Source organism: Lissotriton vulgaris, chromosome 8, assembly GCF_964263255.1.
Source record: "Lissotriton vulgaris chromosome 8, aLisVul1.2, whole genome shotgun sequence".
NCBI lineage: Eukaryota > Metazoa > Chordata > Amphibia > Caudata > Salamandridae > Lissotriton > Lissotriton vulgaris.
In genome coordinates, this window is record NC_141696.1 from 221060183 (window position 1) to 221074680 (window position 14498).

General features: G+C 44.1%; 1 protein-coding gene across 1 annotated transcript in view; it reads right to left on the reverse strand.

The window, feature by feature from the left end:
* Positions 1 to 14498, reverse strand: part of URB1 (URB1 ribosome biogenesis factor) — a 783310-nt gene that overhangs the window by 647697 nt on the left and 121115 nt on the right. Inside the window, exon 9 of the mRNA XM_086933991.1 lies at positions 6636 to 6831. Within this exon, the coding sequence (XP_086790117.1) occupies positions 6636 to 6831 (196 nt within the window). The remainder of the gene's footprint in view (positions 1 to 6635; positions 6832 to 14498) is intronic.

Below are 14498 nucleotides of genomic sequence, written 5' to 3' on the forward strand. Positions count from 1 at the left end.
ACTTGGGCCCCGGGGACGTCCCCGCACCGCAAATGGTACTTCCCTATCTCTCTCACGCGAGATCAGGAGTCATGCAAAAAACTCAGGGCGGCCATTGGTGAATTTTTTGAGTTTAACAAGGAAGGGGACACTTCGGTTTTCACCCAATGGGACGCCTTTAAGGCGACGACACGGGGCACGTGCATTGCTTTGAACTCCGCCTTGAACAAACTTAGGCGTGAAGAAAGGGAGGTGCTGGAGGCGGAGCTGACGACACTTGAAACTGCGCACAAGCAGAATCCTTCTCGAAGGACGCTCCGTCCGCTTACGGCACTGCGGGGTAAACTGAGGGCCCACTATAATAACCGGGCGGAGTATACCCTCCTGCGCTTACGGCGTCTTTCTTACGCACAAGGCAATAAAGTAGGGAAACATCTGGCTCGACAGCTTTGCGATAAGCGCGAGAGAGTATACATAGGTGGCATCCGGGCGCCCTCGGGCGCCTTGGAGCATCAAGACGCGGCCAAGGGGGAGCTCTTCGGCGAATTTTATGCCACCCTGTACTCGGCGGATAGCCTGGTGCCGGAGAATCAGGAGGAGTACCTGAGGGCTCATCCGCTTCCGCAGGTTTCCAAGGAGTGGAATGAACTATTGGAGGCCCCCTTTACTAGGGAGGAGGTGTTGACCGCGATTAAATCCCTTAAGCCACTTAAGGCGCCTGGCCCGGATGGCTTCACGGCACCTTTCTATCAGACCTTTGCCTCTGAGTTGGGCGACTTTTTGGTGACACTCTTTAATGGCATGAGGGAGGCGGGTCAGACTACGGGCTCTATGGCGGAGGCGATGATTTCGATCATCCCCAAAGGCGGGAAGGATCCCTCGAAGTGCGAGTCCTACCGGCCCATAGCTCTACTGAATGTAGATGCTAAGTTATATTCCTCCATCTTGGCTGCAAGACTCTAGGACCTTATGCCTGCCCTCATTCATCCCGATTAGTCGGGATTCATAAAGGGTCGCCAGACCCACGACAACACCAGAAGGCTGATTCACCTGATTGAGAAGGCCAACCGCTTCAAGATCCCGGCGGTCTTGGTGGGTCTTGACGCCGAAAAAGCGTTCGACCGGGTAGACTGGAACTTTCTCTTTGGAACGCTGGCGGCCTATGGTTTCTCCTCCAGATTCATAGCTATGCTGCGGGCCAACTACCACGGTCCTCGATCGAGAGTCATGGTTAACGGCCATGTTTCTCCCTTCTTTGCGCACTCCCGGGGTACGCGGCAGGGCTGTCCCTTATCTCCCCTTCTCTTTGCGCTCAGCATTGAACCCCTAGCTCTTAGGGTACGGAAAGACCCGGGCATCAGTGGTCTCCCCTTTTCAGGAGAGCAGCATAAAATTTCCCTCTTTGCTGATGATGTTCTGCTGTCGCTGGCGGACCCGGGAAGCTCCCTTCCACGGGTACAGGAGGTACTCTCTCAGTTTGAGGCAGTGGCGGGTTTTAGGGTCAATCCTAGCAAGTCCTATATCCTTAACCTCACGCTACCATCTGCTGAGGTGGACCGCATCCGGCCGCTCTCGCCCCTGTCGTGGGCCAGCTCCTCTATACAGTACCTAGGTGTCCGGCTGACCTCGTCCGTCACCACTCTGTATGCGGCCAACTTACCGCCTTTGTTGACCCAGATACAGACTGAGCTTAATCGGTGGAAGCCCATGTTCATTTCTTGGCTGGGCCGAATCCATGCTATTAAAATGACGATGCTCCCCAAGCTCCTGTATCTGTTTCAAGCGCTCCCTATTACATTGGATGGGGGCTTTTTTAGGCGCATTAAGACCATGATCCTACACTACATTTGGCAAGGGGGTCGCGCTAGACTTTCCTTCCTCATGCTGCGACGGCCTTTGAAGAAGGGAGGGGTCAGCCTCCCGGATATGCACCTTTATTACAAGGCGGCGCAACGCCGAGTGCTGGTGGAATGGACCCAGATGGAATCGGAGAAGCACTGGTTGCATATGGATAGGAGTGTAGCGGGGAAGGTCGATATGGGACCTGATCTGGAAAGCGAAGGGGGATCGCCCTCGGAATGCCTATATTAGCACTCCTACGAGCACTACCCTGAAGGTCTGGGACTCGGTTTCCTGCGATGAGAGGTGGACTTCCTTCCCGTCCCCCTTTACCCCTATACATTTTAACCCGGCCTTTCCGCCGGCACTTGTGGAGGGTCCCTTTGATGTGTGGAGGGCGGGAGGTTGTCACGCGCTTACGCACCTGTTTCGCGGTTATGAGCCACTTACCTTCCATAATTGCATGCGTGACTATGCGGTGCTACCATCCGAGCGTTACCGGCATACCCAAATGCTACACTGGGCGTTGTCACCTGAGGTGCGGTACGCAGCGACAAGGCCTCTTACAGATTTTGAGACCTTTATCACCCGTACCGCATCCATGAGAGGGGTGATCTCATTACTTTATGGCCTTCTGCTTGCTACGGCTATCTCGCCTCGCCCTCGATATATGGGTTTGTGGGAAGAGCACTTGGGTCGGGATATCTCCGACGAGGAGTGGACTCACCTCTGGCGTGACTTGCACAGATTTAATCATTCCATTGACCTTAGGGAAGCCCACATGAAAACGATGTTGGACTGGTATCTCTACCCAGCCCGGTTGAAAAAGATTTTTCCCTCCACATCGGATAGATGTTGGCGAGGATGTGGCTTCTTGGGGGATTTTCGCCATATCTGGTGGGACTACCCTGTCATTCGCCCCTACTGGGAGGAGATACTGTCCCAAATCAAAGATGTGCTGGGTTACCCGATACCTGACTCGATAGGCTTTGTTCTATTGGGTCTCCGTGATCCGCTTCTGGAGCATCAGACCAAGGCGGATAAACAAATCCTTTGGCTCTGCATTGGTGCGGCCAAGCTGACCTTGGCGGCGGCCTGGAAAAAGAAGGAGGCTCCTGCACTCTCCCTCTGGCATGCGAGGTTGTAGAAACTGCTGAGCATGGAGCGTATGGCGGACGTTTTCAGAGGGGATTTCAAAAACTTCGTTTTTCGATGGGGCCCCCTGGTCCGCTTCCTTTCTCAGGGCCTGCCGTCGGCGGTTTGCCCGCCCACACTGCGTGCACTCCATTTGTTCCAGGTGTGAGGGGATGTTTTGATGTGTGCCTGTTACTTAGCTGCCACCACTTGGGGGAGGGGGGATGGAGGGTTGAAGAAGTTTTGGGGGAAGGGTGTTCTGTTCCCTTTATCTCTAGGGGTTGTGAGTTCTTTTTTTCTTTTTGTGTTTCATCTCGCTGCATTGTTTTTCTTTTGTCGGAGAGACGAGGAGGCGCAAATTAGACTGATCGCTTGAGCTTCCGACTTGGGTGGCTTGTGCCTGGCGCCACCATGAGCCGGTGCCTTCATATGGACTCCCCCTTGGGGCAACATTATTCGCTGGCGAACTTTGAGAGCCATCCTGGCTAGGGTGGCCGCGTTGAACAATCTTCAGCAATGCTCAGTCTCCTCTGCCATGTAAAGTGAGCTCCTGCGAGGGCCCTTGCCGCCTTTACTGTGTTTCTATCTTTCCTCTTACTTTCTTCCTTCTTCCTTATTGTACTTTCAATAAAAATATCTTTAACAAGAATGAAAAGCTATGGGGGAGGACGATGAGAACTGAAGATGTAATTCAAGAGTATTAACAAATAAGATATTAAACAGTGACATTACTTATAGAGATAGAGCAAAAAATGTAAATGGAAAGATTTATTTTGGGAAAAATCCAGATTTGTGATGGAGGTTTAAGGGTTTTTTTAAAAAAGAAGGGATTTTAGGGATCTTTTGAAAATTATTTGGAGCAGTGGAAGTTCTACTTGCTCCAACAGGATTCAGTATGAACCCAATCTCCGATTCGTATTTTTTCGGGCTACTATTTCTAAAAAGCACCAACATTCATCTGCTGATGTAAGAATTAAAAACAACCATTTAAATATATATTTTAAATAAACATTTTTTCTTCTTAAATTTATTATTTTAACATAATACTATAATAAAATAACTAGCTATAACGTAATAAAATAGCTCTTAATTTTTTGTAATTAAAAACAAATTTAACGAATGTTTATTTGAAAATCAAATTATTGCTTTTAATTCAAATTACATTCTGTATTATGAACATAATCTAAAACTAAATCAATTAACCCATTAAAAAACAACTACCCCTAAACACAACCCATCCATTAAACCAAGATCCTTAACTACACCTTAAATATTACTCATCCCTTAAACCTAAAGACCGTTGGCTAGCATTAAACACTACTCACCCTTGAAAAATAAAAACTCCTTGCTATCCCTTTGCACTATCCATCACTGCACCCTAAACGCTCCTTCTTGCATCTTAAATTCCCTTACTGCTCCTAAACAGCAGCCATCACTGAACCCTGAAAATGCCTTACTACCCCTTACTCTCCCAACCTCCTAGACCTAAATACTCCTTAGTACCCCATACACTACTCATCCTTGAACGCTAAAAACGCTTTACTACCCCATACTCTACCTATCACTGAACCACACAAACTCCTTTCTACCCCTATCAAATGCCCATTTCTGAACCCTACTAATTTATACCTCTAAAACGTGCCCTTTACTGAACCATAAACCCCCCTTAAAATCCCGAACCAGTACCCCTCTTTGAGCCATAAATACCCCACACTACCCTTATATTTTCAAAAATAGAAAACATATTCCCTTGTATAAAGTAACATTTGTATTTTTGTGCTCTACATATTAACCACAATACAGTTAAATATTTAACATGGAAATATTTTTAACCTAATTAATGTACCTTTATTTTAAAATAGTAAAACAATTACTTTTTCAAAAAACTCCTAATATATTTGTATATCATTTTTTTTATATAAACCTGTGTGTCTATACCCACAAATGTATACACATATACTGTTAAGTTTAACTCACTTAAAACAATACTTACCTGCAAAGTAAAAGATGAAAAACTTACCTGCAAAGAAAAAACTCCTGATATAACTCATGCCATGTAATAACTCCTGAAGTAAAAAACCTGAAGTAGAGGTAACATACTACTAGAACACATTTGTAACAGTTTATTTTTTAGAAAAGTACACTAAGTTATGTCAACATGAGCTGCACATGTACTTCAATATTCCATGTATTCACATTGTTTTAACCTCAGGTTGTTCTGCCCAACATACATACAAAGCATGAATTCCATTAGATAGCCCATCAGATCAAGGACAGAGTTGTCTTGAGGGCATGCTGGATGAACAATAAAAAAGATAGCATGGAACATTTCCTTACTCTTGCATCCATTCTTCTTGCATACACCAAACAAAGAGAGGTTGAAATATCCAAAAAAGAGTGTAAAAAAAAGCTCTACATTCATTAATCAGAAACTTTATTCGATTTCTTTTGTTCAGATTATGAAAGTACATAAAACTAGATAAAACATACAACCAATCACAATTTGTTACTTAAACAAGCCCCCCTTGATCAGGTTTACAATGGATTTCCATATAAAACCCATTTAAAGAAATACATGAAGTTAAAAATTACTTGGTATATGATTATATACATATGTACATTTTTCATTTTAAAAGAGTAATAAAAACAGTGAGCAAGTAAAAGATCCTCATAATTCATTAATGGACCGCATATTTCCTTTTACACATACATGCCCATAAAAAAGATGCAACTGCAAAGCAGACAAACGGGTTTGGGAGTTATTTTAAAAAATATAATGCAACCCAGCATTGACGAAATGTATGTTTCTTTAAAATTGGTACAATAAATGACTTTTTCTTGAGCATACATGCTACAGAAAAATACCAAATGCAAATCATTTTGTGGTGACTTAGCCGCAAGGGCACAAATTAGAGAGCCTAAATCTTCTACCTGGATACTGCAACATCAACGGGATCACATTTAGGCAAAATCGCAGTAGGATAAACTTGTGATGAGAGAATGGTGACCTCTGCTAAATATGAAAACTCTACATTGCATATAATGAAATGAAACCAAGTTTACCATTATCCCAATAGCAGGTTTCCCTGTCCTTCCAGAACTGTTGTAGATAGGGAAATTCACAGCTGTAATAGCTGACAAATAAAGATTAATTGTTGTTTCCTATAGAGAATTAACCCCTTCACTGCGGGGGTAATTCCCCCACGGTACGGGGGGAGGGGGTCCGCGGCGCCGCTGTGCTCGTGACGAGCTCAGTTTGTCATGACTCACAGTGGAGCTGTGCTCATGACGAGCTGAGCTTGTCACAACCCCGCCCACTGATTAATTCTCCAGCACAGGTGGGGAATTAACCGCGCGTGGGCAGGCCGCGGCCATTATGACGAGCTCAGCTCGTCATGAGCACAGCTCCACTGTGACTCATGACAAGCGGAGCTTGTCATGAGCACGGAAGGAGGTTAAGCTCTTTACAAAAGATACAGATAACAATACACATATTTTTTTCCTTTAGGCACAGGAAGATAAAGTGATATGCCCAGAATCACAGGATGTTGAGCGAAGGTCAGGATTCATGCCCAGTTCCCCATCTTCCAAAGTCAGCAGCACTAGCCACCAGACCACATGATCTGCACTCAGTGAACTCAAGAGGAAGGAAAATACTAAGGTTACTGGGAAATCACACTTACCTTTCTGAGTAATTTGATATTGTCCAACCAAGCAGACTTGATTCGTGGAACGAAGGAGTATTGTGTCTCTTTAAAGTATCTGCTCAACAAATCGGGGCAAACTTTGAGAATATTCACCACAAGCTCAGCAACCAGGTCATCTTCCGTAGCAGATTTCAAGCCCCCCAGAAACATTAATAGTACTAGATTTCCAGCTCTGTGAAGAAAGGTTATGAGAACAAATTTCATGAGTCTAGAATTGTAAGCTTATGTACGTATTTCACAAGAAAGTGCTCAAACCATCCCTCACAAGATACACATAACCAAACGATGATTTCAACCTATTTTTTGCTTAAAATAGTAAGGCTTCAAAAAGGGTTTGTCGCTGTGTTAGGCCAATCTCAAATTGAAAGCAAGCAAAATCTTTATACTTTATATTTAACTAAAAAAAGAATAGTCTGCTGCCATGGCACACCACGTAAACTTATAAACTCTATGTAGCTGCTTCACAACATATTATACAATGTGAGTCTCTGCTTTTTGTTCTATCACCGAGACCCCCTTAGTCCCGATAATTTAATACAGGTATGGTGCTTAGCTCCGGTCAAACCAGCCAGACAAAGACACAACAGAAATAAAAAGACCTCTTTAGAGATATGATAGTCACATTTGAGTTTGAAGCAAATGATGCATCATTTGCACCTCTATATTCAAAGATAAAAAAAAAAGCTAATAGCTAGATGTTACAAACAAGTTCCTCGAAATCAAACTTCTAACCATAGCCTGCCCCAAAACAATGATACCAAACTACACATATAACATTCTACGCAACTAAGTTTGCACAAGCCTACAACTTCAGACTCAATCATTCTGACCCACAACCTGTACCTACTTTTAATGACATGAACCAGGTTCAGGAGCTGCTCCCTCCTCAATACATCTGCCTCCTTTTTAGGTCGAAGCCTGTGTTGCAGCGCATGCACTGCTGCAGGCGAGAGTTCTTGTAAACAAGAAGGGGCATGAAACCACGCCCCTTCTGCCATTGGCCGGCCTCGCGAAACTGAGGCCTGCCATTGGACAATGCCCCTGTTCGGATGATTTTTCCAGCTGTGATCCCGCCTTTTGAGGACTCGGTGACGTGACTTACAGTGTTGCAAGCGTATTCTCTGAAATATCACCATGGCAACCATGAGTCAGGTCACCAGTCCGGGAGGGGCGGGATTAATTATCGCGTTTCCGGCCAAATTTTTCTTTCGCATTTTTGCAGGCATTCCTGCGCGTTCTTCGGCGGTGGAGGAGGTATGGGAGAGGCGGCGCTGGTTTTTGTCCCTACGTGTGTATGGCGGCGTGTTTTCTCTTTCGCCAAGTGTTCCAGGATTCGTTCTTTTGTGTCAGCTTGGATCAGTTGTGAAATTATACATCGTATGTTTCTACAAAGGCGGCGGCGATTGCAGCCCGTTGCATGAGGGCTGTGAAGTTCCTGCCGCCATCAGCCCGAGTTGCTGGCAGACGCCTTTTTATTATGAACTAGAAAACATGCAACGTGAGCTGGATTAAAAAAGTTTACTTGTGGAACAAGCAAGATGAAGATTGCATGCTTAACAGTACATACCATTAAACATTTCTGTATCAAAAATAACTTTTGCTGGTTTGAATTTATCAGCTGTTAAACTTATTGTGCTGTGCTCGGTCTATGCTAAAAAAATAACGTGAGATGATGTTAAGAGGCAAAGAACCACATCAGTCAAGCAACACAACAGAGCGGGGACGGGCGAGGCGGGGGGGGGGGGGGTTCTCCAATATCACTTCACCTCTCTGGCTTACTCAAGACAGCGGGAGGTAATGTCTACATCAAGGACCTGACAAAACGAAGCTAGCGTGCCAGATCAGAACTGAGCCTCTCTTCTGAAGAGGGTTCTAAATACCAGTTGTCTAAATCTATTGATAGGCATGGATCCATTATTAATGAGGCCCACAGCCTCAGTGGCGCTCCTTGGATGGTTTAAGTGAGTGTGTAGCGGGGAAGCATTCTGTGAAGAGCAGCACCTGATGACGACACTGCCTGCCTTAAATCGAGCAGGCGGCTGGGGCTCGTCCTGGGAGTCACCGAACACGCGGATGCTGTGGAGGTGAGAGTCAGTGGGCTGCCTCCAGAGGTAGACTAGGCGGCAGGCAATAGTGAGACATCGCATATTGACTTTTCAATAATGTAAGACAGCAGACAGCCCTGGCTCACTGCGCCTGGCCCCGGGCTGCCTTGTGCGCCTAAAAGGTGGGTATGCTGAGCTGTCTCTGTCGTGTCACTCCGCAGCCACCAGCGCCACCAGTATTCAGCGCCAGCAGAGTCGCACGAGTATTCAGTGATCTGAACCACAGCTGTTATATTAAGCAAAATAAATACAAATGTGTGCTCGCTGAACCACAACTGGTATATTAAGTAAAAATAAATAAAAGTGTGTGCCTGAGCGTTCAAATCAAACGCTTCTTTGAAACATCAATTACATGACTCGATTTGCACACCACTGACAATAAGTACACACTTGTTATGATTCTTTTATTTCACCTCATGCCTTTCTCGTATACCTCTCTAAACTCCCTCTTTATATCTAATTCATGTTCATTGCTATCTCCCACTTTCTGTTATGTTCGGTTTCTCAATCTTTCTTCTTCGTTTCTGCCTTTCTATCACTTACTCTGAATCAGTCTGGCGAGAAATTAAGCCAGATTCGCAAAATTAAACCAGTATTTCCTTGCACACAGAAAACACTGTTTCCTGCTCCTACAACAACACTGCATTCTCTGCGTATTCGGGGAATCTGGTGGATTAGATTATGTTAGCAGACCATGATCCCCCCACCCCAAATTTACCACTAGAGCACTGCAGGCTTGCATCGCCACACTAATGCAAAGCATGTGCACAGGTTAGCTGACCTAGAAATGAATAGGTTTGCACTGTTGGCGTATGGTAAAAATTTTGCATAGCTCACTATGCGCAAATATCGATTTTGAACTAGTTAGTCCTGAGAAGCGTTCGTTCAATGTGTTATTGTACTGTTGCAAAGTGCACGTGCTCGTTGTCCTATCCCCGCACCCTGTATCCTGTTGCACATTCTTTTCAGACGGACGGGACTGCAGGGCATTGCTGTCGCGTGCTCTGGCAGTAGCTGGAAGCAGATGCGCGGTTTGAGCATCTAGAACTGACGCCTCTGCTGATCCTTGACAACCACGTAGAAGGCGGATGCGATCGAGCGCTTGTGTCTTAGTGCGCATGAATTAGAATACTATGGCGCATGGTGCCCAACCAGTCTCTGCCATCCTAGTGTTACCCATAAACGTGGCTTAGGGCAGCAGGTGCAGTGACACCGGGGCTTAAAGGATACTGATTTTTACTGTATTTTATAGTTGAGACATGTTGCAAAAAAGTTTAAGTCAGAGGGCAGGATCTTCATACAAGAGCCACTCAATTAAGATCTTTATTTCATGTTAGGCCCTTAGGTTACAGAAACAGAAGATATGTCCCCTCAGAGCTTCATCCTTCATGTAACTGTCTGTCTCCTAGCTATACCCTCACATAACATACTAATACATCATTCACTCTCAGCATTTCTGACACCAACTTAGACATCCAGGAAACGGGGAATCACAAAATACTACTGATGGGTATCTGCCCAATGCCACAAGATCAATGTTGACTAGTGAAAGCCTTCTGTAAAGCGTAAATCCTTTAATGAAACTTTTCTAAAACGTTTAAATTTTACATCAGTGAGTTAAAATATCGACATTGCTGATTAATACAATGCGCTACATAATTAGATTTTTAGTCCTCTATCGTCCCCTCAAACTTCCCAAAACTGTTGCTTTAGGGAACATCAGGAAGTAGTACATTTAAAAAAAAAAAAATCATGACCACTGCAACCCTGAACCATTTATTTATTTTCCTCTCAAAGCTTCCATCGGTCACGGGGGTGGTGTGGACGGGAAAACAAGATATTTAAACTTTATTTTGAATCCAGCATCATGGTACAACAATAGCTCTAATTAATTTGTCGGCCTGTATAAACGGTCTTCCAAAATGTATGCAGAAAAGTCAGCCACCCAACCAAGTCCTACACATCCCAACCACAAGCTCAGCTAAACCAAACCTCTTTAATTAGTTTCGTACTTTTGCATGTAAAAATTGATGCCATGAACCACTTAAAAGCTGTATTATTTCTCAGAAAAATGAGGACCCCCAGACCAGACAACTACAACCCTCATGTGAACTAACGCAGGTGCATAAAATACACCTACTATACATATCGACTGCACCCTCTAACAAGCATTAGACAATAGGTCTCTCCTTTGGAACCTTAGAAGTATTTAGTTATGCAGTACAATATCCTTGGTGCAACAACATCAACTGTTGCATGTCTAAACACTTATAAGGTCCCAAAGGCGAGACCTATTGGCTATGCCAATGCTTGTTCAACATGATTGCAGAGGGAGGAAGCAAGCTGTAATGGCTCGCAAAAATATCCCAGCAAGCAAAAGATCTGTGCACCAAAATGTGGCTTTCGTATCTCTACATTAAAATTAATGAAGCTCAGCATCATTCTTCTATGCTGTTCACAGAAGACTGGGACTAAAAAATAAGCGGAAGAGGGAGTCACAGGACAGGGAGATTCTAAGACAACAAAGAGGTAGAACAGGTAAAGCAGGGGATTCAGGAGACCTGAGCAAACGTCACTCCAAACAGAATCCTAAGGAAAAACTTTGTTTAGTAACAACAGCGACGTTCCTGTATTCTTCTTTGAGATACCAAGTGCTGAAAGGAGAAAACCACACTTCAGATTCAGTCTCCTCATCACTGGAGAACCACTTGAGAAGACAGAGGTTTGTTGGCACTGCAAGGAAATACTGCATTGCCAGAGAACGTACAAAGATAAAAAATACTGTATTCTTGACAACTGCTATTTTTTAGTCATGTGAAAACTCAAGCTTATTTGAGCCTGCCTATAATTCGCATAGAATGGCACTGCCACTAGCTTACATTTGTTAGAAATGTCCTCTTTCGTACTATTAAAATCACAATTTCTTGAAGAAATTATTTTCCTCCTGTTACACACATTCCATATTGGCAACGCATTTTAGTTACGGTGATGGACAATCATGCGTGTTTCACTCTTATGGTGAAGTAAAGTATGAAAATAGTGTACACTATGCAAGCATTTCTAGAAAAGCAGTAAGATATAGGTAAGAGTAGCTATGAATATCAAATTTCAAACAAAAAATTGTATTGGCGGCTGCAATGAAAGAGGTTCTGCCCATTTAATACACCCAGATGTATTGCTTTTGGATCAGCTAGTTTTTGACTTTTTACTATGGGTGAGCCTCACAACTGGAAACTCACCCACAGTAAACGGACTGCGAATGTTTACCACCAATGTCCACCTTTTAAGATAAGGCACCTGCGACGCAGCCAGGGTAGAGGCCACTTGGCAGGTTACATGTGAATCCATGGAACAAATCTGCAAAAGAGGTTGAGACAATATACTACCAAACCTAGCCCTACAGAGGGAAAGGTAATAAAACACTTACAAAGGTGCACAGAGCAGAAAGTTCAACCCTTTTCAACTTCCAATGGAAAAAAATTCCAAACACAAATCAACTGTAATGGTTCAGCACCCTTATTCAGTAAAGCATGCTACTTAATATACATAATGCTAAACACAAAACTCATGATTTTTCGCACCCAGTTTATGTAATTCACAATCTCCAATGAATATATTTTGAAGAAAATTCTTTATTCATAATCACGTCAGGACCCACAAATGGCCATGATTTAGAGTGAAGCCACTTTGAATTTGGCAGGAAAATTGTTCAAAGTTTTGTTACGGCTCGCAGATAAGTTTTCTGTTACATAGTTCAAATGCTCCAGACCGTAAACTCAAGCTGCGGTGTGAGCCAACAGTATGTAAAAGAAAACTTATCAGCGAGCTGTAACAAAACTTTTTCTGCCAAATGCAAAGTGGCTTCACTTTAAATCTTGGCCCTTTGTGGGAACTGACGTGATTAGTTCCAACATTAGAGGATTTTAAAAAAAGGTTCTTTTAAGGAAATTGACGTAATACCTACAACACATTTATGAGTGTATTGTTGGGATGTATGACGGTACAACGCGTACCGTCACAACGCATCCCTTTACACCGCGTCCCTTACAACGCAAGTCGTTACCACGACTTGCAATGGGGGCGCGGATTTCGAATAATATAATTTACTATTCTAACACCAGTCCCTGTGGACCCTAGGGAAGGTGTTGGGATAGTAAATTTACTATTTTTAATCCTTTAGCGCCCTCCAGCGCAAGTCGTGGTAACGACTTGCGTTGTAATGGCCGCGTTGTAAAGGCCACGCGTAGTCAAATCCGCGTGGTAAAGGATGTTTACCGTATTGTTGCCAATAAGAACAATTCGGAATAGAGCCCAGAAGAAGGCCATCAGGCCAAAAAGCGTTGACTGCTGTGGCTACTAATTTTATGAAGACTATTAAAAGAAGAAGAATATGAATAAAGCATTTTCTTCAAAATATATTCATTGAAGATTGTGAATGACAAACTGTGTGTAGAATATCATGAGTTTTGTGTTGAACCATTATGAATAATAAGCAACATATTTTACTAAATAAGGGTGCCGAACCATTACAATTGATATATACAAATAAATGTATGGTCCATGCATATGAGACTACCATTGTGCGCAGCCTAATAACTGCTAGCCTGGCACAGAGGGGACTATGAACAGTTAGATAACGACTTGGGGAAGGCATTATAATAGTGGACACTCATAGGGAAAGTCAGTGTGGTTTACGGTCTTGTCTGCAGTAACACTTTATTATATATGTATGGGGAAATCTGCCTTAGAGTGGAGTTTTGCTTCCCTTTGGCCTACAAAGTCCATTAACATATCAAAATTGGGTGTCTCAAGAAATTATATGTACATCGTATGGGTCATCCAGAATTGTCATATTTCTCTGGCTCAGCTCAGGATGAGGCCTTTTGTCACCCTGCTGGGCCTAGTTTATTACACTGCTCTCCAGCAGAAAGAACAATGGCCTACCCACACAAAGGAAGCAATTAACAGTGGAGGACGAAAATCTGCATCCATGAATTAGCTGTCACAGGGCTGTACCAGGGATGTGGACAGACCAAGCCCACTGAACAAAAAAGGGAGTCCACTCCTCTAGAGCCAACACAGGAGGGGGCTCCTCTTTGAGGTTTTGGTGGGAAAGATCCTGGCAGTGACATCAATGAGGGGCAGAGCTGAGCCCCCCGGGGTAGATGTGACCAGGGACTCCTGGATGGTACCATGTTGATTTGTAACATCGTGCAGTGCAGGAGGGATGGGACAAGGGTGCAGAGGTGGTGTGGTAGCATAGGATTGGCAAAGGGTGATTGGCTTCTAGAACTTTCCACCTCCACTTAAAATCTCTTGCACAAGGGGAGAGAGGGCTTATGTTGGAGCTGGCCACTAGAACTAGATGTCAGCAGTCATGGGCAGCTGGAAAGAAAAACCCCTCCCCACTGATGCCCTCTAAATCACTACACTTGACCCCAGAAAGATTAGGTCTCTCCTTAGGACAAGGAAAGTCGGTCCCATTAAAAATCTTTAAGGCCAGTTGAGGGAAGAACCCAGGAGGAGGATAGAAAAAGGTGAAAGGCTGGTTCAGGTAGCAAGTAGAACCAGCTCCCTGCCAAGCATGCCACCTTAGAGACCAGGAGACCTGAGTAAAAGGCTCTAGGTAGTTAGTGCTCACCACCAGGAGCAAAATGAGCCCAGCATCGCAGAAACAGGCCTAAGGTATCAAAGGGAGAAAGATGTAACCTTTGACATCCCCCCCAGCAAGAAC